Below are 27,180 nucleotides of genomic sequence, written 5' to 3' on the forward strand. Positions count from 1 at the left end.
CAGGCAGAGCAGATCATCCACCTGCTCACACCTGAGACAGCCACTGTCCTTACCATTCTCCAGTACAGCTGACAGGCTGAGGCATTCCTTACAGCCAGCGACCTGGACAGCCACAGGTTTCTGTTTAGGTGGGGACTCCGTCTGGGTCACCACGTTCCTTCTGGCAACAGCTTTCAGACGAGTGGAAACCATTGCTTGCTCCAAACCATTGCTTGCTCCAGTGTCAGCATAGACTGAGGGAGGAAGGGATTGAGAGCAGCCCTGCCGAGGAGGATGTGGGGATATTGGTAGATGAAAAGGTGGACATGAGCCGACAATGTGCGCTCACAGCCCAGAAAGCCAGTTGTATCCTGGGCTGCATCAGGAGAAGCGTGGCCAGCAGGTCGAGGGAGGGGATTCTGCCCCTCTGCTCTGCTCTCCTGAGACCCCATCTGGAGCACTGCATCCAGCTCTGGGAGTGCTAAACTTCTCTGTGCTTGCCTGTATGCGATGTTCTCTCTGCATAGTGGGGTAAAGCAGAATCCCACAGTACCTCTCCCTTGTGCTGAACTAAATTAGACGGGAAGAAAAGGTCTTGCTCTCCTTTTCTACTCTTGCTCTACTTTGCCTTGCAAGTTTCTGCCATCCTGCATCATCTTCTGCCAATCAGTTTCTCCCACCCACCAATAAACACAAGGATGAGAGTGATGGCTGCTTGGTAAGTTTGAGAGCAACAGAAAAAGTTCCTCACTTTCTTCTTCCCCTAGAACTACTTCAGAGTAACTCTGCAGCTCTATGAATTACAGTAATCCAGAATTTCATTAGTATAAGCAACAAGAGGATCAGGTGTAAAAGGCATTGGATGGCTTAAAAATAATGCCTTTCCATAATATGAGTTCTGCCTGAGATATTGCCTAAAAGTGCTTGACGTTGTAGCTGCCAAAACCCCGGAGTTATACAATACTTTAAATAGCAGTAAAATTATAAGAGCCTTTAAAATGGAGTAACGCTTTTATGTCCTGCCTTGCCATACACGCCAAAGTGATCACTCCTTTTTGCTCCTCCCAGGGGACGCGGGGGTGCAATTCCTCCACCCCCACCTGGACGAGGTGCCCAAGCACCCAGAGGAGCGCCGGTGACCCGCGGAGCCCTCCCCGTCCCACCAGTGGCGAGGGGCGTGCCCACCCCTCGAGCAAGGGGTGCCCCGGCTGTCCCGGGCTACAGACCACCCCCGCCACCTGCACATGAGGCCTATGAAGAATATGTAAGTAACCACATGCCTTCATAACAGATGTGAGCCAAACTCTGTGGTGAACATCAAGTACCTCTGAGTTGGAAGACTCCAAGCCAATAACTTCCCTGTGTCTACTACTTACCTCCTGCTGCTGAATTACAGTCTGGGTGATGTAGTGTGTCTGCAGACCTGTGTTTTGAGTGGTGTGGGTTCATAGAATTGTTCACAGCTTAGTTTTGGGTATGAGAAGGACATGCTGGTTAGCTCTCAAGGCATCATGAAAGAGAAATACGGATATTCTAAATACTATAACTAAAAGTCACTCATTACTGTTGGCAAGTTCTCAGGAATATCAGACTATGTCCTTTGTGAGAAAATAAGGGGGGTTATTTGTTCTTCTGAATCCTTTTATTACATATAAATATATATGTATATTTTTATTCAACTTTGTGTTACAGATATATAACAAATAGAAATTCAGGTAATTTTCATGAAAGCTGATACAATGATGCATATTTAGCAAGGAGCAGTACTGTCACCTTTTCTTATGAGATGTTAAAAATAATTGTGCTGTAAACATCAAAGCTTTCAAGTCATCCTCATTAATGTTCCCTCCTGGAACTATCACCATAACAACAGTGTCGTGGTTTGACCCCGGCCGGCAGCTAAGCACCATACAGCCACTCACTCACTTTCCCCCGGTGGGATGGGGAGAGAATCGGAAGGGTAAAAGTGAGAAAACTCATGGGCTGAGACAAAGACAGGTTAACAGATAAAGCAAAAGCTGTGCGTGCAAGCTAAGCAAAACAAGGAATTCATTCCCTGCTTCCCATGGGCAGGCAGGTGCTCAGCCATCCCCAGGAGAGCAGGGCTCCATCACGCATAACGGTGACTTGGGAAGACAAATGCCATCACTCCGAATGTCCCCCCTTCCTTCTTCTTCCCCCAGCTCTATATGCCAAGCATGATGTCATATGGTGTGGGATACCCCTTGGGTCAGTTGGGGTCAGCTGTCCCGGCTGTGCCCCCTCCCAACTTCTTATGTCCCCCCAGCCTCCTTGCTGGTGGGGGGGGGTGAGAAGCAGCAAAGGCCTTGACTCTGTGTAAGCCCTGCTCAGCAGTAACAAAAACATCCCTGTGTTATCATATGATATAGTACACAGATATCACTCCCTTAGTCTATGGACCACACCTGTAAAATGTCTGTAAAATGTCCAGGAATGTCCACAAAATGTCCATTGAGTTCATTTAGTCCATGACTTTGGGATCCATCTCTTATGCTGGTCACTTAGGACAGGAGAGGTGGTGTGTTGCGTGGAGTTGTTGGGCACCAAAGCCAGCTCAGGTCAGGTCACTGCTGCACTTGCACTGCTTCTTGGTTCAGGTGGTTCCTGCTACGCTAATTCCTATAACATGCAACTCAGATCATGGGTTACAACAATTTAAAGGCATTTCCATTACCGTCTCCACCCCTTGGTCCCTTTGGACCAGGCCACTGGGTTTAACATTGAAATGAACTCTTCCCCTTGCCCCTGCTCTGGCTTGGACGTATCCACAGACTGCAGTCTCTTAGGGGTGTACCTGCTCCAAGTGGAGCCTTATCTATGAGCCACAGTCTCTCCAGGGGCATATCTGCTGCGGCATAGACTTATTCACAGCCACAGTCACTCTGAGGTGCACCTGTTCCAGCATGGTCTTCTCCATGGGCCACAGTGCCTTCAGAGATATACATGCTGTGGCACAGGCATAACCATGGTCACAGACACTTGAGGTTTCCTGCTCCCGTGTGGACTCATCCAGAGGTTGCAGTCCCTTCAACTTGAGTTCACACTGGAGCTCCAGCCTGTCCAGTACAGCAGCACAGGAACAGCAGCGATGCCCTGGCCATCCCCCAGCCCAGGCGCATCGCCATGGCGGTTGTCAAAATGTTCCCAAGCACAGCACAGTAAGATGACCAGCAGTACAGTGGTACAGTAAGCAGCAAAAGCAGAAAGCAGCCACTAACGAGCACTACACTCATATACAGTAAGACAAGCAAGATTCACGGCAAACACAGGATCCAAGTAGAGGAGAAAGTACCATCAAATATGATGTCTGACTTTCCAGCTGTGGCAATTCCAAGGGTAAGATGAACATCCCATCCACTCTGTAATCCTGTCACTAGGAGAACCATTGAGAAGATACAGTATAATTGAGAAGATGCAGTTTTATTCAATTAAAGGTCTTCCTAGAACAGAAGAAAGGAAAGTGATATAGAAGTTAAGCTTTGTTGATAAAGCTTTACTCAGTCATCTGTATTTGTAGAGATTAGATCATGTCCACTTCAAATCAGGGACGTGCGTTCTGTCAATGCCAAGAGCTGAACAAAGCTGCAAAAAAGGAGGGAAAGAAAGTCACTCTTATTATTTACCTCAACACAGTTTCCATCTTTAAATGAGATAAAAGTCCTGCTAAAAAAAGGAATTTTAAAAGTATACCCTTCTTTGATTGATAGTATATTATCTGTTAGTATCAAATTGTAATGTAAGATTAAAATGATAAATTAAGTAAGTATTTTTCTTCTTTTTTTTTTTTTTTTTTTTTTTTTTTTTCATCTTCAGTACTGGTAAATGTCCTAGGGTATTAAACAGTTTTCTTTTAAGGAACATTTCTTACACTTTTTCTGGATGGTAAATACATGGAAAGCAGAAGTAGAAGTTGAGGCAGCTGGACTATCAAGGTTAGGAAAGCATTCAGCCAATTCCACATTGTTTTGAAATGTTTACACTCTCAGGAGCACAAAATACACGCACGATTAAAGGAGTCATTTTAGTTTGTAACAGATTATTCCAATAAAAACAAGCAAATGTTTGTTTCGATTTTGCCTACTTAGATAGTAGCAAGAAACATCTTGCATTGTAGGACAAATTCAGATGTTTTGGAGATCCTTCAATCTCCTGTGTCCTTTGAATATATATATATATATATTCCACATCTGGGAATATATGGGCTTCCCTTGACTTGCTGTCATCCACCATTTTGCAGTGAAAATCTCTTGCCAATTTGCAAAGACTTGTAAGTACAATCTAAATCATCTTGGTATCTTATGGGCGGAGATAATATTTAAAACTCTGTTGGTGTGCAGGTAGAAGAAAAGTTCACTCTCATATAGCTATATATGAATTTGTAAATGATATTTTAGGGAAAAATATTTTTAATTTTGCAGGAAATAACACATTTTTTTTCTTTCCAAGTAAACCACTATCTCATATATTTGGCTGGATACTGAAAGCAAGTGGATATATTTGTTGTCCAGCCACAAATGTCATGTGTAATTGTTCTTTCACACTGAACGCTAGAGATGAAAAACTAATTTATAATGAATAATTTATCCAGTTCACTTGGTCTCATTTTCTGCTTGTAGGCAACCCACAAGCGTATTACAATTTCTTTATGTGTTTATGTTTTTGATTTTTGACTACAGTATTTCACTCCAATTTTTGCCTACTATATGCAAGCACCATTGGTTTGATTATTTGTGCACATGAATGCAATGCCATTGATTGTGAGTATCCATATTTTTGATTTTTCTTTGCTCTAGTTGAATTTAGTCATTTGAATGCTGAGCTGAAAGTGAACTCAAGAAATAGAATAGAATGGCTGCAGCAGATTTTTTTTTAAAATGTTTAAACAGCATTTCCTGAAAAAAATCGTTAGATATTTGCTCAGCCCAATTAATCAGAGATTGTATTGACTGTTTGACCTTGAAACATCTAACTGCTCAAATTGGTTTGGATAAGCGTTTAGAAGTTTGGATCACTCCTTTGTAATTATCCAATATCTAAATATTTTGATGTTTCCTGATGCCCTTTTTGAGAGTCCCTAAAAGCAAATGTCTAAAGGTTTCTCAAGAAAAGTGAAGTCTTGTCATTGTGGTGAATACATTCACATTCAACATTTTGAATGTTGAGCCCAACAAAAGGGAGAATAATTTGGAACAGCTTTCAGTAAAGAAGAGGGCTAGAGAGAGAAGGGGGACTTACACACCTCACACCTTTTTCTTTTCTTGCTTTGAAACAGGTATGTATATAGTTTTTATTGGGTGCTGTGTAGATAGTATCTTAGAGGAACTTCAGAAGAGTACCCACAGGAAGAGGAGGTGCAGACATTAAAAGCTACATGCAAAAGGAAAGAAATACTTTGTGAAACTTCCTCACTTTAAAAACAGTTCATTGTGTGTGAATCTGGTTGGAGAGCTTAACTAAGAGCTGCTGCGCAGCTTCTGGGATCAGAGGGGTGGTCCTAGGTTTGTAACCCCTAATAAGGGGGCTGCTCCAAGTGACTAACCTTACTTCAGTGGGACCGATCTGTATGTGCTCCTCGTCCGCTGAAGGAACGTCCACTAAAGTGCAGTGCAGAGCAGAAGCTTGAACTGGTCATTGTGAACCATCCTCAGAAGAAGCTTCTTTCACAAAGCTGAACTTAGCCCTTTGTCATTACTCTCTGAGGTATAATTTTACTCTAATCCAAACCAGCTTCATACTGAAGATACCCCTGGCTGCTGAACAGGATTCATTAAAAAAACCAGCTTTCTGGACCCCAGGTTGTGGTTCCCCATTAAGGGATCATCCCATTAGGGATCATGCTCCTACTCCTTCCACAGATGCAGTAGACAAATTAATTTGAATTATTGCTTAATTCTTCTTTCCATGTGTAGCACTACATGCCACAACCAGTTGGGAGCAATGGCTCAGTCTGGAACTTTTCGGGAGCACGGACTTACTACTGAGCCATGGTGTTACTCCCAGGATGCTGAAGAGCCTGCAGTGGATGGTAGGGAGGACAGCAATGCCAGCAGGCTCCTCAGTTAGGACTAACGACAAGATGGCTGTTTGGGATTTATGACACGAATTTTGTAAGTTAGGTTCATATTCTACATTGCATTGGGCAGAGGTGTTTTGAGTAGAGAGAAAAGCACTGGAACTGCATTTTAATTGCCTCTTTAAACTTAGATCTTGCACAGCTGGGGACTGAGGTATTAGTTTTGTCTGTTAGACAGCTGTCCCATCGACAAATTTTACAGTGTTTCTATATCAGTGTGCCAAGATAGAAGGCGGTAAATGAAAATGAGTTCAAATATTGTTTCAGTCCTGCATCATCACCTTTATTGACAAGGACAATGGTAAGATTGATCTTGTGCCATTTTTTCATTACAAAGGTTAAGATTTGTTTGGTTGGAAATTTACTTTTATCATCTACTCGAAATATAGTAAGGAAAACTAACACTGGCTTCATCTTTATAATTTGAGGGGAGAGTTCTGGAGTCTTTTTTCAACAAGAATAAGCAACTTCAAAGGTGAAGGTCTTGTTGGCAACTTATGAAGCAGGCAATAGACATGACTGATTGAGGTTCATGATTTATACAGAACGGAAGAGTGAGAAGTGCTGGAGTAGATTTTTCTCTGGAAGGAACATCCTACTGAGAAAATAAAGCCAATGTTCAGCACAAGATATTTTAATCTGAGCATCCAAACTTTTTCACTCAGGATTAAAGCTAAATATTTGAAGGGTGCTTAACACAAATATAAGCCAAAAATACCGTTGCTTTCAGATCCTGTTTTGGAAGGCATTTGACTCTGGAGCTGTATTTTTGCCTTCTGAATCAGAAACTAGTAACGAGCTGTGCAGTGATATTTTTCTTTACATTTTTAAGAGCTATGGTGAGCCTTGCTAAGAGGTCTAATGCAAGTCTAGAAGTGACTTAGCACTTGTTCCCTTAGCCCAGCTGCAAAGAATTACCAAAGCAGAATAAATTTGGGAGTAGCATACATGTTGCTTTTATATTTTATTTGCACTTGCATTTTTACTCCTGGATAAGAAAGGAGACTTTTGCACAGAAAGCCACTCATCGTAGTATGAATACTTAGGTGAGTTTCTTGTATTTACAAAGAAATATATAATTTGTTTGAAAGAAATAGGCCAGTCTGTCGAGACACTGAGAAGCTGGTCTAGGACAGACAGATTAAAGAGCAATTTTAAATGCAAATATTCTTTCTCACCTCTCATTTCACTGATCAAACCAGCCAAACACAGCTTCTTGTTATCTTCTGGAAGAGCAATGCTTTTAGAAAGTCACTGGAAAAGAACGACACAATAAGATAGATTGTGCTTTTAATGTCATGCTGTTCCTCCTCTCATTTCAAGCTATTTAATACGAAAGCAAATGCCACATTCAACTGTTTATTCTAAGCTCAATGGTTATTTACATTTTTCAATAGTTTTCAAACAAGCTGAAACAACTATGCTCATGTTTATTCAGTGCCAACCTAGACAATGAAAAGACTGTCAATAAAAGGCATTTTGTCACACTTTAACATTTTAAAAAGAATAATCAACATTTACATGTGACTGCAATCCCCAAATTTGTGATTGCAGAGGCTTTGTTTAATATTTTAAACTGGAACTCACAGGGCTTTTAAATCCATTCTATCTGCCACTTCTGAATGTAGATGGAGACAGTGTATAAAGACCTGCACTTCCTCTTCATGGCATGTTTGTGCCTGGGTTAGTGGTTGAATGAATCTGTTAAAGTGAGCAGTTGGTACTTGATTCTGCTCCTTTTGAAGTCCATTCCTATAACCCTAGTAGGATATTCTCAGTGAGAGTGAGCCCCTCACAACGAAGATGACTTGTTCCTAACCTTGAAATAGTGAAATATATTGGATATAATGACACTCAAAGGGGATTATTTTCATATTTTTTTTCTAAATTGGTATTTCCAAGTTTTAAATGTACCATTTATTTATTTCTGTGTCTCTCTTGGATGAAAAAATAAATCAATGAAGAATGTACTGAGACTAAAGAGCATTTGAATAAAGCTGGAATTATAGACATGAGAATCTACATGGCTGAACAACATATTGATTAAATATGATTGATTACCTATTTATGCCCAAGGCACTTAGAAAAAGAGCTAAGCTATATTCAGCTTACATCTGCTGTGACTTGAAAAATCAAATTTTATTTTTACCATAATAGCAATAAACAGGATAATGTTTATATTGTCTGAAAGACCCCGTTGAGCTTTATAAGAATACTGTGAATGATGATCTCACAAAGGTAGAGTGGATTTTTCTATTAGTTATTCAAGCTTTGGAGAATTTGGTCTGTCAATAGTATAAATGTATTTATTGCAAAAAAAACCCCAGCAACATAAATACAGAATAAAAGTAGTAGCAAATTTTTCGTGTTTTTCTAGGAGCAAAAACCACAGTCAGCATTAAACCTTCAGTGTCTGGGAACCTGCAGTTCTAAAGTTTTTTGCTTACCTGTGCAAACTGTAGTTTGGGTCTTATTCTTGCAGATGATATCTCAATAAATCAGGCTTGCCCCATGAAACCAAAGGAACTGTCCTGAGAGCAATGCATCAATAAACGTGAATGCTGCCTTCAGATTCATCACTGCTATGAATTTCTCACAAATTGACAATGTGCTCTAAAAGCAGACTTTATTATATCAGTTTCTTGATTTGTTTTGATTTGACTGTAATAATCGTAGTCATTCAGTGGACTAAACTTTACGCATAAAATACATAAAACTCTAACATCTACTTATAAATGCTGCAGAAGGATTTTGTGGAGGATAAGCTCTTCTGCCGTCCCTTTCATGCTCTCCTTACTTGGCAAAAATAATTCTCTCCTTGACATTAGTTATCAAGTTTTCAGTTCAAAATGATTTTCTATTCTAGACAGAGTATAAAAAAAATGCTGATACAGCTGTACGTTTTAGTATTATACATGATGCTAATACAACTACAACCTAATAAATATTTATATTTGTTATATAGAGATCTAAGTGAAGGGCATCTCTCAACTAATCATCCAGCCTTCGTATGGTCCTTAAATATTCATAGAGTATGCAGTTATATTCATAAGATCCTACATAAAAAATATATGGAGTGTTCTCCATAGAGACAGAATTTGTCTGCATCATGCAATGCACCATTTCATCATTAAACAGTGTGATTGTTCAGGAGCCCGTTACCCAAAATACTTGTCTGCTGTCACTTGGATCTGTCACAACTTGTCACTTGGCTATTTATCTGATGGAGAACAGTCTTGGTTGGTACAAAATAACTCTACAGGCATTTGCTGGCTAAACATTATCATGTGACTGTATCTCCACCCATGTTATCCGTTTTATGACAGGTTGCAAAGGTGAGTTATAAACTTATTTTTTTGTACAAACTCATACAAACTTAGAGAATTGCTCTTAAAGACTTGGTGTAAGTCCAGTTTAATTAGAGTTGCTGAGAGTTCGGTTACTGTGTGAATTCAGCCCAGATGGAAGGCTTGGGTTTTCTCTTTCTCTTCTCAAAGTTTCTTATCCAGATTTAGCCCACCAACATACTAAAAAGTTAAATAATTTTAGACTGCAAGGTTCATCGTGACTGGTGGGTTCCTGGGGAGCCAGACATGTATAAACTCAGTGGTGATGAGAAAAGCTCAGCACAGGCTGCTGCTTCTTGCAGACTGGTAAGCGCAGAGACTTCAGCTGTGCCAGGCAATTACAGAAGCCTGGAGCCCTGCTTTCAGGAAAGGCTCTGGGTGGTACGAAGCCATGGCACTTAACATTATCACACCAGCTCCTTGCCTTCAGCGTACCAGTCTTACTCATGTGTTTTTCTGTTGAGCCTTTTGGTAAACTCAGATTAGTGACTTTTTATTATAGTAGATAAACAGAGTGCTCTTTATCTCAATAGATTTCGTGTACAGCTAAGAGAACACTTCTGGTTTGTGCATTATCTTTATTTATTAGGAATTTTCACTGTAGCTAAAACATGAGTTTTTATTAATACAGTAAAATGCACAGTTTAGGAACCATTTTATATTAATTGAGAACTTTTATGGATTGTTCCAAAATAGAATTTTACTTTTACTGGAATTTTAAGGGCATGCATTTAAAAAATATTTCCTGTTGCAGGAGGCTTTCATCAGAGTTCATCTGTGTTCTTTGCTTCAGTACATTTTAGACATTGTCTGTCTTACTGCACAAAACTGCAGAGATACACGTTTAGCAACAGCACTTAAAATCAAAGACAAACATTACAGGGTGCAGTTCTGTTTCATTCTCTGGCTGATGGGCCTTTTAGCCAGTTGCCTCTATCCGTACACTTAATGCGTACTTAGGATAATTGAAAAAGAGGATTTGTATTTGGTACAATAAAAGGCCTGAAAAGTAGTCTTACATGCCTATAATCTTTTTTCCCTCATTATGTTCAGTGCATTTGCAACTCTGAATTTTGGTAATACATAGGAAGAAAAGGGTTTGTGCTAGATGAATTCTCTTATGTATTTGGGTGCAGAAGCACCTGTCCAGCAATATGCCTGTTCTTTCTGGGTATTTAAGGGAGGCTCAAATATATACGCAAGCCTAGATTTTCATATACATAGGAATGCATATAGATCCCACGTGTGGATATTGTTATAGACCCAGCTGGCTCAAGCTGTGCCTTGGCTGCAGGCCATCTGCAGACACACAGCAGCAATTGCTTCCCCAGAGGCAGCATGTGAACATCCTGTTATCTACTGCTTTTGGAAGGAGGAGGGTTTATGGCTCTCCAACTGCCTTAGCATTTCCAGTAAACCTTTGCTTGGATATAGAGATACATGCTTACATGCTGATACAGATATGTGTATATGTTATCTTTAGCTATAGCACAGAAAAATGTGGTCCGTTTCTTCCAGCACATCTGTTTGTAAGCACTTTATATTGCACAGAGATCCTCTGCAGCCAGCAATATGCACGAGTAACTGTCTAAGGAATCGGTCTGAAGGACCAAAGAAATAAAATTGAAAGTGTATATTTTCTTTTTTAACAATACACTTTTGGAAAAATGTAAATATAGAAAATAAATGCAGAAAGGAAAAAGTTACTAGCAAATATTTAAGAGAATAGTTGTATAATCAGGTGGCCTGGATGAAGTACACATTTTTTTTTCAAGCTTTAACTTCTTTAGCAATGGTGGTATTAAAGTGACTGGGAAATTCATATGAATGCGTCTTTGTCAGATAAATAGATTGATGTTCTCGCATATGCTCATTTTTAAAACAATGAGATCAGTTGTATTTTATCAAAGCTGCAGACTTAGTGTACCTTTTCAAACTATAGAAAAAATGTTGAGAAAATTGATCTTGTTATGAATCATAGTACCTTGAGTTTGACCTATAGGACTCTTAGAGAGTGTAGCAATCACTAGAAGAGGGAGATGCAGTATAATGGCTCCAGGACAATAAAGTAGAAGGCTAGAGATGAAAAACGTTCTTTCTCCGTACAGACCTGGTTTTTTTCCTGATGAAATTATGGTTGCCTGCATTTTAATAGCTTCTACAGTCATTATAGGTGCTGTTACTCATAGACAGCTAATAGCTCTCTTTGTGTGCCTGCTGTTGTTTTGTAGCTCTTGGTAAGGTGTAAAGATCTGGGGAGTGCAACATCTGAAATCATAAAGAGTGTGATGTTTGTTAAGAGAAATTAGATAAATAAATACTTCTGATACATTAGTATCATAAGAATACATTAGTATCCCAAGGACATTCTTGCAAACATACCGCCATACTACCCTATGCAATACTGTAAAACCACATTTAAATATTTCTCAAAATCAGCATATCTGTCCAACTGGACCGCTCAACATTACATATCCATTCCTAACAAGGTGCTTTAGCTGTAGCCTTGGTGTTCATGCTGTCCTTCAAGTCTTGTGGTCCAATTAGTGAGCTTCTGTAATGAAAATACTAATAAACCTTCTGATAACATACTACCACCAATTCATTTGATCACCCAGTGTCTGTCAGATGCAAATTATTTAAGTCTGAATGAGGACACAGCAACTTTAGAAGGTTAGAAAACCCATATCCTCTTTTCTTCGGACTTTCCAGTCCCTGAATATTGCCTCTTACTGCACAACGTTGCAGCTTCAGACATCCAAGTTTTTAGAAAGCTGAAGTTAAAAAAACCCCAACCAGATATCCCAAGAGTATGTCTTATTTGGGGGCAATATATAAATTCATGTACTGTACTGAAATATTCTAATATTCTAGTTTCTCTTCCCCTGTATTAAAATCACATGGCTTTTTCCAGTTTCCTTTCTTAAGTATTTTTCAAAAACTTCTCTAGATAAGTTGTTAACACTGTTTATTAATCTTCCTGAGGACTAAACTGTAAAATTGCAAGTATACATTGAAACTATTTGTATTTGGGTATTTTAAAAATAAGACTGTCAGAGGCAATCTATTGCTGAACCATTTTACTCATGGCTGGATTTCTCCAACCATATGTAGCCCATGCACTTATCTTTATCAAGACTTTGCATGTGTGTACCAGTCCTCACACATGCTGCAGTTTAAAAGAAAATATATTGAAATTCAAACTATATTTATTTCTATTTTACCCACCAGTTACCATCAATCTTTCTATTTTTTGGACAAACACTGCCTGTATTATTTAACAGACATGCAGAGTTAAAATGAATGCTTGTTTCTTAAAAGAAACAAAACTTATTTTAAGCCTGGAGAAAAGAAGGCTGCAGGGAGACCTTATTGTGGCCTTTCAGTACCTAAAGGGAGCCTATAGGAAAGATGGGGAAAATGTTTTTAGTAGGGCCAGCTGTGACAGGACAAGGGGTGATGGTTTTAAACTAAAACAGGGTAGGTTTAAACTGGGTATAAGGATTCATTACAATGAGGGTGGTGAAACACTGGAACGGGTTGCCCAGTGGAGGCCCCATCCCTGGAAACATTCAAGACCAGGTTAGATGGGGCTCTGAGCAACCTGATCTAGCCAGCGGTGTCCCTGCTCACTGCAGGGGGTTGGACTAGATGACCTCTAAAGGTCCCTTCCAACCCAAAACATCCTATGATTCTATGAATAGGTAATTCCATTTTTATTACCTGTTGGCATGTCATTCAAAAAATGGCTTCAGGTTTGGTTTGGCTTGGTTTGCTTTTATTGTCAAAATTGCTTAGGTATGTAAAAGCTTACCATATTGTTTTAATTTTATTTAGTTATCAGTAATAATCAAAGAATAACTGCTTTTAAACTGAAATGGAATTTTGGAAATTGGGATTTCCAAGTATTTTTGACAGAACTGCATCAGTTAACCAGATGGTATATAAATTTTACATGTCATGGGGAAAATTCCTAGAACAACAGACTTCAGTAAACTAGTAATAATTTTACTCCAGTCTGTTGCAATCTGTATGTAAGTAAAATGCTAAAATTGACAGTCCTGATAAAAGAAAATTACTATAAAGAAATAAAAGTCAAGGTTGTATAAATCAGGCTGTAGGGGAGATGCAGAAGGGACCTGCATTTCATTGCAAGTTAAATTTTGCCAAATTTAAATGTGGACACTGTAGCTGGGAGAAAAAGAAAAAAAACAAACACCAAAACAGAGATTCACAGAAACGCAGTTGTTGAGTCTGAGTGCATCTATCAAATAAATTAGAAGCCACAATACTTTGGTCATTTTTCATTTTCCTTGAACAGCCCTTTCACTTTCTTGCAAGGCCACCCGTCATGCAAACACCCTAAACAAATAAATCCAAAAAGTCATTCGGAGCTCTTCTGACTTATTTCTCTTGAGGTACCTATTATAAGTTGCCATTTTTGAAAAAGCAGCAGAGGTGTCTTGTATGTGCTAAACATAACACAGGGCAACAAGAGAAAAAAAAAAGTAATTTTCATTGTGTTATATTCCTTTCACTCCTGATTCATTTGTTTATTTTCTAAAGGGGAAAAAAATATCTCTGGTGCAAGTGATTTGTATTTGCGTAGTCTTACTTTGTGTAGTAGTGGAGTATAATTACAAGTGAGGTTACTACATCAGTTGTAGCTGCAGTCAATAACTGTATGGCTGAATTAGTGGTTAGTATGCATACTATTTCTATTTCCATGCACAGTGCAGTATGAAGGGGAATAAGAGTGTTTTCCTCCTGCAGAATCAGTTGCAGCCCAGTGTTGTGGTATCCACTTGAGTAGGGAGAGTCAGGAATGAAGCTTTAAATCCCTAAAGGCAGAGGAAGAACTGAAAGTCTGTGTCTCACACCTTGGATGAATGAAATGCTGGATTAAAAAAAAAAGAAGAGTGAAAGGACTACTTTTACTCTACTCTTCTAGGTTCCTTTTTAAAAGAAAGACTTGACCTCTTGCAGAACTTTTACAGAAAACATGCACACCTCGCCACCACAGAGGTCTCAGTGGTGAAAGCAGGACTTGCCTTCCTGCAACCCTAACAATGGGACTTAAAACTTGGAGAGGATCAAGCTCTGTTGTCACCCTTTCCAGGAGGACAACTAAAGGGTACTAAAGGGTACAGCACTCTAGGGTACCATTCCTAGATACATCATATAGGTTTCCTGTACATCATACAAGAAAGTAAGTACATGCATCTTGGATGTCCATTAATTCCAGTATAGAATGTAAGAAAGATCCTAAATCACACAAAGTCTGCAAACAAATCAGGCTTCTAAGTCGTTACTTCTGAAACCAGGACTTAAATTCTAAATAACTTAGGCTGTTGTTTTTTTTTACAAGCCATTCATTTTGTTGAAAACTTATGGGGAAAAAAAAATTCTAGCTTAAAAAAAAAAACCTACCTATCTGCTTTGATGAATCTTTCACCTTCCTAGGAGGAAAGCAGACTACAACATGGCATAGAGCCTGATTGAATGAGGACATTGTTGAGGTGAAATTCAGTTTAGAAAGAAAAGACTTTTAGAGGATCTGCTTTCTTTCCTCAGGGCCTCAGTCGAGCTGTAGACAGAGTACACAGTCATTTGTTGTTTGTGTTGGAAGAAGGGAATTGTTATGAAGAACTAAGCCTCCAGTCTGTTTGGAAAATATCAACTCATCCATACTTGATCGGAATTTATATATTTGGGGATAAGCAAACAGGTCACTGGATACAGTCTGAGAAACTGTTTAACATTCTGTAGAGCAGAAGCAATTAATGAAAGCTGAAGGATGTTAAAATAAACTTCCCAGCTGCAATAATGTGAGACCTTTCCTTTCCTAGTTTGGAGATGATTTGGTTGAATATTTCTATTGAAGTTATGTATCTGTGTTACCACTGTAAGTATGAGTGTACAAATTGGTATGACTTACATGTTGGGTAGGTATGATATAAAACTAGAACATTATTTTAGGGAGGAAATGACCTTGAACTGTCCTGAGATTTGCTGACCTTCTTAGAAAAACAAAATGAAAAATCCAAGGATATACTTTGTTTCTAAGTTCAAAGCATTATGAACCTAGTGCTTATTTATTTCTTGAAGCCTACTTGATGCAGCCTAGAATTCTATGACTGCTTTATCATTTCCTTATCAAGTAAAAAAATTCTGAAAGTCAACACAAAAAATGCTGTAAAAAAGACCAAGTGTTGCTATAGTCTACTTCATCTGCTGAGAGAAAGAGAACACAGAGACAAAGAAGATGAACACCAAATTAACAAAATCATGAGGATTCTCAGGATGCATACAGATTTGCATATATGATCTATAAATTGTCTAATCATCATGGTCCTCAAGACTGCATATTAAAAAAAAAAAAAAAAAACAACCAACAAACCAACAAATATATTGGGCTTTTGGAGATAAGGATAGTCAACATTTTGTGTTGGCGGGGGGTCAGGCAAGTCTGTATTCCATCTCCTGAGCGGACTTCAGAAGTACAAGCAATGTAATAACTCAAAAATTCATGAATGCATCATTGTAAATCCAGAATGGCTCTTCTGAAAAATGAGATGGAGATCAAAATGAGCACAGTTGTATTTCTAAGAAGAAAATTAGGTATTTCAAGAAAATTACTGCTAGATGGGCTGAAGCAAGCTTTGGTCCCCTGAAGTACTTCTGGTTGAGCCACACAGCAAATCACTGAAAAAGTTGCATCATCTTTTTGTTCCCAGCAACAGGCTTAAAAATTCTCCCAACTGGAACCAGTGGTAGCAATTTTCGGGCTTTATGCAATCAATAAGGAATTCGTGTAAAGCAGGGGCATTTTTTCATGGATGGAATTAGAAGGACAGTGTGCTGAAGCTCCTAGGTGTCGCCGTCCTTACTCCAGCAGCCAGAGGTCAAGAAGGGGGAATCTGAAATGTGTGCAGTTATCTTTTACTCAGCATAGACTAGGGCCGCAGTGGAAGCCAGAAACTTCAAAGTAACATTTCAGTATATGCCAGGCAGGAAAGGACTTCCCCCAGGACTGTCGTGCAACCTGCTCTTTCGGTGTGATTTCTGAAGAGACCCAGTTAGCAGGAGCAGGGTATCTCTGTCAGACAAAGCAGAAAATGTAATAGTTGACTAAATATTAGTATAACCTAGCTGCAATGGCTTGATTTATTTATTTTAATTGATATAGTGCTTCCAGGATTTTAGATTAGTAGTTTAGATTTAAATATGCCTAAAGCAAAGCACAAAAGACAAATTGACTCGTTGGATTAGAGTTGCTTGTCCTTTATAGTCCTTGGAGGGGTACAAGTACAGATAAATGCCCAATAAAAAGCCTTGTTTAAATTTTACTAAGCAGCTGTCAAAGGCATAGGCGCTATCCTTTACCAGTCCTGGAGAAAAAAACTCATCATGCTTAATCTTTCAATTAAGAGGCTTATTGAACACAACAGGAATGTAAAGATTATTCCAAAGGGTGCTGGCCACTGTATGAGTTGCCCTTGTGATTTACAGCTGCAATACCGTGCCCTGCATGAATTTCATGACATAACAATCTGTCAGTTCTCCAAGCTATAAAGTCATCCCTTGGAGATAACTGAGCCAGCCTCACATTGATGGTCATTTCAGGACATGACTATCATTTCTTTGCTTAATAATAAAATGGTGATGTGATTTAAAATGTCATGCTTTAGGTATAAGACTAACAATTCTATTAAACTATAATACAGATGATAGATATTTTAAGATACTGTAAGTACTAATCTAGTCCAAAGTAATGTGTCGGATCCATTTCAAAGTGGATAGATAGGAACTGACAAGGGCCCATAAGCAGCTTGGAAAAGAAATGGGATGTCGTAACCAGGTTATTTAGTGATATATTAAAAATATTCACATTTTTACTTGGATATGGAGAACTGAAGAGTTCCAACCATCTTCAGCTGTGAAGTGCTGTGATTTTACTTATTTGTGTTTAGTTAAGATTCCAGAGGTTTTTTTAGATAGTGTGCAAATACGAGGCACAAACATGCATTGTTCTCCCGAGAGTTTCCATGCTGTGTAAGAATTTCCTGTAGTGGTGCGCCAGTCCTTAATGATGTCATCATGGGGACTGAGCGCCTTACAAGAACATGCTAAATGAGGCTGATTCTTTTAAATATAAGTAATTCTTTTTACTGAAGTCTACTTAAGGATGAATGTTGTTTAAACCAGTTGTATCTGATTGAGAACTAGTGTATGTTTAGAGAAATTAGTGAGTAGTTTTGCCATTAGAGAGCAGGAGAGGAAGCTTGTGATGGCTTCATGTTGGAGCTCATTCCGTCATCTCTGTCTGGTCCCTGAGGAGTTTCTGTCTCAGGACCAGGGCAAGCTTCACCTGGTGATTTACAGCTGCAATACCAGACCCTGCATGAAAGCCATGACATAATTGTGTGTTGATTCTAGAAGCTGCAAAGCTCTAACTCTTCATAGAAAGTTCAGTTCTTCCTGATAATGGAGGTTTTCAGCCAGCCTCCGGTCAGTGGAAGGAGTGCGAGATTTTTCAGCCCAGTTAGCATCTGGAAAATGAAAATCAACAGCTCTGAGGCTCTCCAGAGAGAGAAAGAGAGATATCATGTATGCAGAGGAATGAGGACTTACATGAGGTGTTACATGCGATAGTAGTTAGATTTTGCTAAGAACTGAAACCTTTATGCAGACATGTCGTGTTATGGCATCTTATACCAGTGTTCAAGCCTCTCACCCTGTCTAGATTAATAGTGAATATGTAGCTGAGGGAGCTCAGAAACTATGAAGTTCTCAACTAGATCTAGTCAGAGTACAATTATGTCTGTGAACAAGATGTGTCAGACGATCAGACTATTACTACACTTGTAATAGTCTTTAACAAAGCTACAAGAAGTTTTTACAGAAGTATAAATTCTAAAGAACTTTTCATTTTGAGAAAGATGGGTTTTTAATAAAAGTTATTATACAGGAAGTAGTTGGGAATGCAATGAAAATATATTCAGGTCTCTCTTCGCAAACTGTCTTAACGTTGTCTAATCATTGAGGCGCTTCCTGCACACCTGCACTTTCTGTGACTCATATACTCTGCACATGAAAGTTATTAGCATAATGACTGACTATTTTAAAAATGTATTTTAAGTGCACAGATTTTCTTTTTTGGGCAAATAACCACAATAATGAACAATTTATAACTGTAATTAATTTTTTAAAAGGCAAAACAGAAATTGATAGCTATACGCTTGTTATTTTTCATTGCAGGTTTACTGCTACCATACAACTTTTCCTTCACCGTAGATTTCTCACAGCAAAAATACAAGGGTAGTCTTTGTTCTAGTTGTCCGCTATAAATATTGCTGATTGATGCAACACACTACTATCTGGATGCTGATCCTCTTGATCTGCTTGGCCTGGATTTATTCTTGGTACTGCTGACTCTACTAAAAAGCCATTTAATGTTGTGGGTGAGACAGAAAATTCAGTCATGCCCCAACCCCACATTTTGTATTCTTCAAATTTTTGTTTCACCTCCTGTGTTCTTACCCAGAAGCTTTCTACTCCAGATTATAGATGGTGCCTCTTCCAGGTTATCTGGTTTTTGGTATCTTTGATCTAAGCTTTGAGAAGCGGAATATAAGATACCGAAGTCTCTTCTGAATCCCTGACCTGTGTCTGCAAGTTGCAGTTTTTAGGCAGTATGATGTCCTCACTGTCATAATGAATGTGGTATTAAAAAGCACATTCATCATGCCAAGAAGAGACTTTTCCAGCAAGGTATGTAAGAGATTCCACAAATAGCTCTTGGTATCAAAGGAGCTTACAGTGAGAAGAAAAATAGCCCAAAAACCAAATAGACCTTTCATTTTCCATTGTCTTGATTACCTTTCCAACCCATAGAATTAACACTGTAGTTATGCATTATTTATATGGCATAGTAGGCACTTCGCAAACATGCATTGAAGCAAGGCTTGGGCCAAGACATTTACATTCTAACAAAGCATGGACCAGTGGCTGAGGGTGGGAAGGGCAAGTGAAAGCTCACTGTTATTGATATGTATCAGGGTCCAGTCCTTAAGGAATTAATTTTGGAAGGATGGTTGGTTGAAAAGTTGATACAAAAGAGCCAAGAAATTTCAAACATCTTGCAACAAGTATATCCAATTTATGCACCTGACTTTCAATCTTCAGTTTTTAAAAAGTCTCTTAGGAATTAACTTTTTAAAAAAAGTCTCTTCAAGGAATCTGTTCGTCAAACACTGGTCCTAAAGTTGCTTTATTCCTCTATTTTCAAGTGTGCGTTTCTTTTGAATTAAAGATGATTCTCCCCCCCCCTGAACTTTTAACAGATCTTGAATCAAAATTGAACAGAAGCTTTTTCTAGTTCTGAAAGTCTCTGATTATAGTCAAAATCATTAATAAGGAAAGCTAGCTGTAGTGAATTAATAATGATCCTAACTTTAATACTGAATATTCCTACAGAATTGTCTCTTCTTGCACTGAAATGAAAGAATTGATGTTGGTTAATGTCAATACCAAAGTTGTTTCACAAACCGTTTTTCCTCAATTGCACCTCAGCTAGATGCAAAGCCGCATCCTTTTCTGTACGGAAATACACAAAGGTAAACTCATTAAGCAGAAGAAAGCTGATAGAAAAGTTAGTAATCTTTAATCTGTATGGCAGATGCATTTTTAGTTTACTTGAAAGTCAGGTCTGTAGCTAAAAATATATAATAAAATAGAAAACAAATGAAAATAAGGGAACATTGAAAATATTGCTCAAATTATTAAAGAGCAGATTGAGAATCTGGGGTTGGATCTTGGGGAGTGAAATCTTCAACAAAGAATAAGATTTAGAATTCAAAACTAGGATGTCACAGTCTTCACTATTTGCCCCAGACTTCAGCCTCCTCGTAGTTCAGTCAATACCATAACAGCCCGTTGAATGAGTCATTATAAGGAAAACGAAGGTGGTTTGTTCATCAGTCATTTTGGTGTGTTTCTGTAACACTGGCAAAGAATAAAGGTCATTTATATGAGAAACGCTCGCTCCCAGAACACTTAGTATTCTGTACGGACTTATTATGCAGTATTATCAAATCACATTAGATATTGCGTAAACTTTTCTGCAGTGTAATCGAATGGAAAAAAATTACAGATGCAGTGCATCAGATTAGTTTCACAAGAGCAGTATTTATATCTTGCAAGCAATGACATATGCTGAGAGCAATACTGTTTCCAGCTTGCGAGGCAGCACTGTTTTTTCCTAAGAATTATTCTGTTTCCTAAAACTGTAGCAAACAGATATTTCAAGAAATGTACAGATGCAAGACTATCAATCTCAGGCTGGTTTTGCATCCATACAAATTATGCATTCACTGATAATTAAAGAATTTTGAAAGAGAATCAGTAAGAATAAAATAAACCTCCAGACTTTACAATTTTCTAGCATCTGAAAGGAAAGTGCTAGAATACATCTTGAGTAGGCAGTGGACCAGCTTTTTTATTCTGGATTTGAATTGGTAAAAGTGTACTGAATCAGATTTAGACAACACGAAGTACCTGAAGGAAAACTTGCAGCAAGAGAGAAAAAGAGATATGAGAGCGCGATATAAGTCAGGTAAATAAAAGCAGACCGTGAAAGCCAGCAAAGGAAGCAAAACTTGAATTTTCAGAGAAAAATGTAAAGATGGTGTTGAAACAAAGGAATTAAGTCTAAGGAAAGACAGAAGTATTTGGAACAGGAATAACATGCCTCTGTGTGACAGAGATACTAAAAGCCCAGCTGAGAGAATGAGAGCAAACCCTGCTATTTGAGGAACAAGGGTCGCTCACAATGAGGAGAAATGAGAACCAAAGCAATGGAGTGGAGGAGAGATTGGAGGAGTGCATGGAAGAAGGTGTTGTGACTATAGAAAAATAAGAAACAGACATTGAAAGGCTCTGAATTCTTTCAATACCAAATAAAATTCAGTGGACACCAAAGGACTTAACATGTTGGAGAATCATGCCTGAAGAGGAGGGGTTTTATTATTTTACCTGATTCTGCCTTTTCACTCTCCATGGTTTCTGGTGGTGTATTCTTGCATTGTTGCCGTGTCAGTCTAGGTCAGGTCAGCTACCGACCAGCTCCTCTTCTCCTTCTGTTGTCTGCAATGTCCAGCAGTTTCTCACATCCCAGGTCAGCTACCGACCAGCTCCTCTTCTCCTGTTGTCTGCAATGTCCAGCAGTTTCTCACATCGTTGCCCCATGAGCTTAATCTCAGGACAGCTCTGGCCATCTGCACATGTACTATAAAATGTATTTATATCTGAAGAAGAGTAGTCAGTTGTTCATAACTTATGATACCTAGCACCATTCTTCTGAATGTGTGTTTCTGAAATATATGAAGTTGAATGGTTCAGTCAACTTGATGCATTGCAGAATGTCTGCTAATAGTCAAAGCCTTGCAGGACCAGGACTTATATAACTAAAAAATTGAAGCTGTGATGTATTATGAGGTTGTACATCTTTCTCTCCATCTTTTTCACATCAGTAAAGACCAGCAAAATCCCAAATTGCATTTTTCTCAAAATTTAGATTAAACAAACAGATCTTCACACTATATGTGATATACATTTCTAATGTTAGGAACAATATGAAATTCTTCCTCTGGAGACATAACCTTTTGAGAACAGCATTTTGTCCAGGACTATTAGCAAAAAATTGTTCACTGAGCTTCAGAAATTTTGGATTATTTTCCTGGAATATTTTAGTAGCCCATTCTTCTTTCCATTAGCCCCATCTCCCATCAAATTTTAAAAACACATCCTTTTGTGAGATTATAATTCATGATGTTAACATGAATGAGATGCTCACTTTCTAACTTGTCACCAGGCAACATTTTAGACTACCCATTCACTTAAACCTATTTGGGTATGACTATTTTGAATAGCCAGATCTAGTTCTTTCTCGAAACGTACCGGTTTCATCAAAAACTGATTTCTCTTGAGATCAAACTGTAGTACCATCTGTAACCACTATCTTACAAATTGTTTGGCCTGGCTAAAGAAAGGCTTATTAGAAAAGAGCATCAATCAAATAATTAAAAAGGGCTTAATAATATAGGTTGACCTTCAGATATTTTTCTCTGGTACAAGAAAGTGCAATGGATGAATCTGCTTGCTTCTTGTTGTTTTCACCTCTGTGAAGGTTGTTGGTGTGATTTTAAAAGTATCTACTGTTGCTTGTCACATGAATTGACAATATTTCCTGGCCTTTGTGCTTAACGTCCCAAATGTATGCATTATGTACTAACCAGTCATGTGGAATTTATTGGTCTATTGTAGCATTTTGAAAACTTCATGTGCACTCTCTGATTTTCATTTATCAAGCATGTCATCCTCCCACTTCCAACACTAACCATCTTGATGTTAAACGTTTTTTGCCTTGTTCTTCAAACCAATATCCAAGATCAATTTATGACTCTAATGTGGGAGGCAACTTGCAGAAACTTACTGGATTTTATGACATTTTTATGTATGTATTTTAACAAAGTGGCACAACTATTATCTGGACTACTTCAATTTCTGCTAGGGAGCTGTAATACAGACACAAAAATGCAAATGGAAGAATCTAAAGGGTAAAAGAAAGATAGTTTAGCAAGATTCAAGATATAACAAGAAAGCTTGCAAACATCTTCCTCCTTCCTAAGTACTTCTTGTAGTAGTGATCACACAAAATTCCCAGGCACGCAAGCAAACTTTGAAATGCTTTGAGCAATTAACAATTTTATTCAGTTCATTTTTGTGCAATTTAGCCTTTTGAATATAATTTATTTCTAGGAGCGCTTTACTCCCACTGGCATCTCCCTGTTTTCGTTACTTAAACCAACCAGCAGTAGGCATGGCAGAATAAAGTAGCACTAGATAAAGATAAGTGAAGACTTACCTGCTGTTCTGCTGGGCTCACTTTTAATACTTCCTTGCAATACTAAATATTTTGATCCTATTTGGATGTGCTTGCATGTATTTAAATTCTGGAGCCTTTGAGCCAGTAGGAGAATATCCTGCCTGTGCTTTGAGTCATCTGAAGCCCCATGGCAGTGTTGGAGCAGCATTGCACTAAACCTCATCTGATTTTGTGCCAATGAGTCAGATACAAGCATCCTCACACTTTTTACTGACTTCACATTTACTTTCAAAATACCATCTAATCATATGCATAGGAGGGAGTAAATATCCTAGCTTTAAAGAAATCCTTCCCAACAAAGTTCTGCATTTTCCCCTGCCGGATTTAAGGAAGGTGGTGACTCACACTCCAAAATATGTATGGGAGCACCTGAAGGTGTTCAGTTACTGAAATAATATCGAGCGGTCCACCACACTTCTGATAGTGGTCTAGTATGTGTTATACTGATGACAGGAATGTGTTAGAAGTACCACCTTCTAGAATGTGCTGGGATGCAGACTAGTTTGCTGCCTGTATCATCGGTGATACAGTAATCTGCTAGAGAAAGTCTTGGCAAGTACATTTTTATTACTGGAGAAAAGAGGATAATATTCAGAACTGGCCCTAGAAGAATTTCAGGAGGAGGCGGACTGACGAATTGGTAGTTCTTACTATGTGTTTTGTGTAGGTATAAGGATGAAGGCAAAATTTTTGCAGAAGGAACACATAAATGGTGAGAGAAGCCCACAGTCCATTTCTTGTGCAAGAAATTAATTAATTTTCAAGTATTTAAACTATCAGGTGAAGAAAAGGTGACATTCTTAGGATCATACACAGAGACTGAATCATTACACCAGTAATATCAGTGTAATTCCTGAGAAAGCCTGGCACTAACAAGGAAACAAATAAGATCACGGGGGTGTGTTCCAGAAAATGTGAGAGCTCTTTGATACAGGGGATAGTCAGAAGAGAATCCTGGGCAGTAACAACAGCGACCAAAGCAATGCTTTACACTCCTGTGATTTTTGTTCTTTTGACAAATGTCAAGTAATGTCATCTTAAAAAAAAATTTGTTTATTTTCAAATAGTTATGGCTAACTTGATGTCCAGAGAATTTTTTTTAAAGTATAACACCACAATGTAAAAGCCTCAGAATAAACCTCTGCCTTAGATGAAATGTAATTTCACTGGTTATCATTAAATTAATTACATGTTGTTGTCACAGAAAGGTGCCATTTTTCAGTGTTATCCAAAAATGAAACTAGTCATGCTGTCACAGTATGTTTCCTTATTGCTAATTTAAGTAAGAGTGTGTAAATTTTCACTGGCTTAAATTATTTCCTTTGCTACAGTATCTCATCAGCAACAGGACAGATTTACAGGTTGTTGTTTTCCCTTCTCCAGAGCATTTACATTTTTTCCATGAGTTCTGTAAGACAATTGGAAGATACCCAGACTATAGTTTCAATTGCATTTCCAGTCATTTTATTTTAGCTCTTCATTTTTCAACTCAGGCTCCTAAGTTGTATACCAAGTGCCCTTAAATGAAGAAAGTGCAATGAAAAATCCCCCTTATTCAAAACACATCCACTGTATCTGCATAAGCCCAAGCTTTTTATCAAGTACCTACTACTTCATCATTGATCAAAAGAAATAAGTGTGTGTGGATGTTTTATCAGAGGACTGTGCATGATTGTAGGAGTATCCTACAGTGGTTTAGATCTGGCTTGCAGTGGCTTAAATAAGGCTTTGGAGGCTAGACCTCTAGAGGAACTTTTCATGTCTTTAAACCTTTGGATTTTTCCTCTGTTTTGTAAAAGTGGTTGAAAAGAAGAGTACAGTCTTTCTGGGGCTCAGACCCTGGTTCTTGGGTTGATAAGCAACGAAGGACAGATCGCCCGGTACAGAGAATCAGAGAATTAATTTGGGATTACTTGGGGACTTCTCACACACACAGCAAGGATCCAGCAAGCCTCATATGGGGCGATATGCTTTATCACGCGACGCAGAGCAATATTTAGTTCAGAATGGGAGCAATATTTAGTATCTTGCAACAAAAACATGCAACTAGTCGATCAAAGCAAAGGAAGATTTACATTGATGTAAGTTGAAGGAGAACATAGTACACATGTTAACATTCACAAGTTCATAGATAGAGATCATTGCAATCATCTTGTCTGACCTCTTGTGTAATCAGGACCACTTCTCCATGTACTTTTTGAAACACAGACATAAGACCTGAACATAATAGTCTAGCAGCAGTGGAACAAATCTTTGTCAGTTGTACGAAGGAGTAAGACCAATGGCTTAACTGGTGCTCCAGTAAAGTAGAAATACAGAAGATACTCCCTCACTCCCCAGCAATTGTAGCTGGGGTTACTGGCCGTTACCCTCCCACTTAACAGTATGGTAAAGTTGTCTGAGGTCAACCCAACCCCTGCTCACCTACTCAGCAGTCACCTGGGGTCAAAGTCTGGCTCAGAGCACTTTTTAAATGAACTGCAGTTTAATAGGCGTTGTTGTTAGGATTGAGATTCTTTTTAAATTTCTTTAAATCTTCTTTAAATTTCTCTGCAGATCTGATCAGGGTTTTTTTTTCACAGTTTCTGCTAAAATACATGTAACTATGACATGTTAGCTAGGCTGAGGTTCATCTTGTATAACTTAGCAGTGTAAAATTTAGCTGTCTGGTGGCACAGCTTTATAATGCATGCCTAACACATGGGTTTTTTTACATTACAAATGAGAATTCCAACTTCAGTTTTTCAAAGAGCACATGAAGACTGTGATGCCAGGTGATTCTTTTTCTTAGAAATTGTTTGGTCTGTTGCCAGAGCTTCAGTTCTGGCAGTCACCTGTTTTTGAGAAAAACTTGTATAGCATTGAATTTTAAATTTTTATTAGGAGATTTTTAAATCATATCTACAGAAAGACTTGGAAACTTTATCAGAATTTCTAACTGCTTAATTCATTCTTAGGTCTTTCTAGAGGCAGTACATGGGAGATATTGAGGACAATAGGCTTTAATATTAACCAGGGTGCTTTGCTCAGGGGATGATCTTCTTCCTGTAGGGTCACTTGTCAGCCAGAAGCTCTGTTCTGCCCCACAGCATATTTACAGGAAACCTGCTGGAGTCACCAAGATTTTAAGACAAACTAATAATGAGTCTGAGCATGTATTCCCAGGAGGCACACTTACGATGACCTGTATGCAGTACACGTAGGCACGTACACATGACTGGCCACCAAGAACCAAGAGCACACTCAGCCCTCGCACAGACACAGGCAGCACCAGCAGCCTCCTCCTCCTCCCCTCGCTGGCTGAGTGGAATGAAGGTCCATCAGTGCGAAATACACACACATGTACAAGGTGGATCCCCCAGCAGCTGGCATCAGATGCCCAATCTGCCCAGTACCTGCCCCTGGATCCCAGTCTTCCCAGTTAACTGGCACCAGTACCTGGTGATGGATGCTTCCTCCTGTGATGGGATGAGCTGGGCAGGGTGGTATCTGCGCTGCCCCACCTGTCATCATCTCCCTGTGCTCCTTTGATAGCATGCAGAGGAGCATTTTATCACATTGCCTAACAATACTAATTAGGACAATTAAACAGATGTGCTACACTTTAATCCGTTTGCTTACATTTTGTAATATGTTTAAAAAAAATGCCTCAGGCAGCTAAGGAAGAACCAACCGAAACAACCAGCAGTAACCAGTTTGCTTTTCAACATGAGTTGCACTAGGATAGTCAGTAAGCAGTAGCCGTTACTGCCTATGATAAACCCATTTTGCATCCTTGCATTGTGATGGGTAGCAAAATAGGGATTCTGTGC

At 38.7% G+C, this 27,180-nt stretch overlaps 1 protein-coding gene across 1 annotated transcript in view; it reads left to right on the forward strand.

Annotated features, from left to right (window-relative positions):
- Positions 1-27,180, forward strand: part of KHDRBS2 (KH RNA binding domain containing, signal transduction associated 2) — a gene marked incomplete at its 5' end in the record, with an annotated part of 238,048 nt that overhangs the window by 116,069 nt on the left and 94,799 nt on the right. The window contains one exon of the mRNA XM_009640019.2: positions 1,048-1,243. Coding sequence (XP_009638314.1) covers positions 1,048-1,243 — 196 coding nt within the window. The remainder of the gene's footprint in view (positions 1-1,047; positions 1,244-27,180) is intronic.

This window comes from Egretta garzetta, unplaced genomic scaffold (genome assembly GCF_000687185.1).
Source record: "Egretta garzetta isolate BGI_Z169 unplaced genomic scaffold, ASM68718v1 scaffold76, whole genome shotgun sequence".
Classification (NCBI taxonomy): domain Eukaryota; kingdom Metazoa; phylum Chordata; class Aves; order Pelecaniformes; family Ardeidae; genus Egretta; species Egretta garzetta.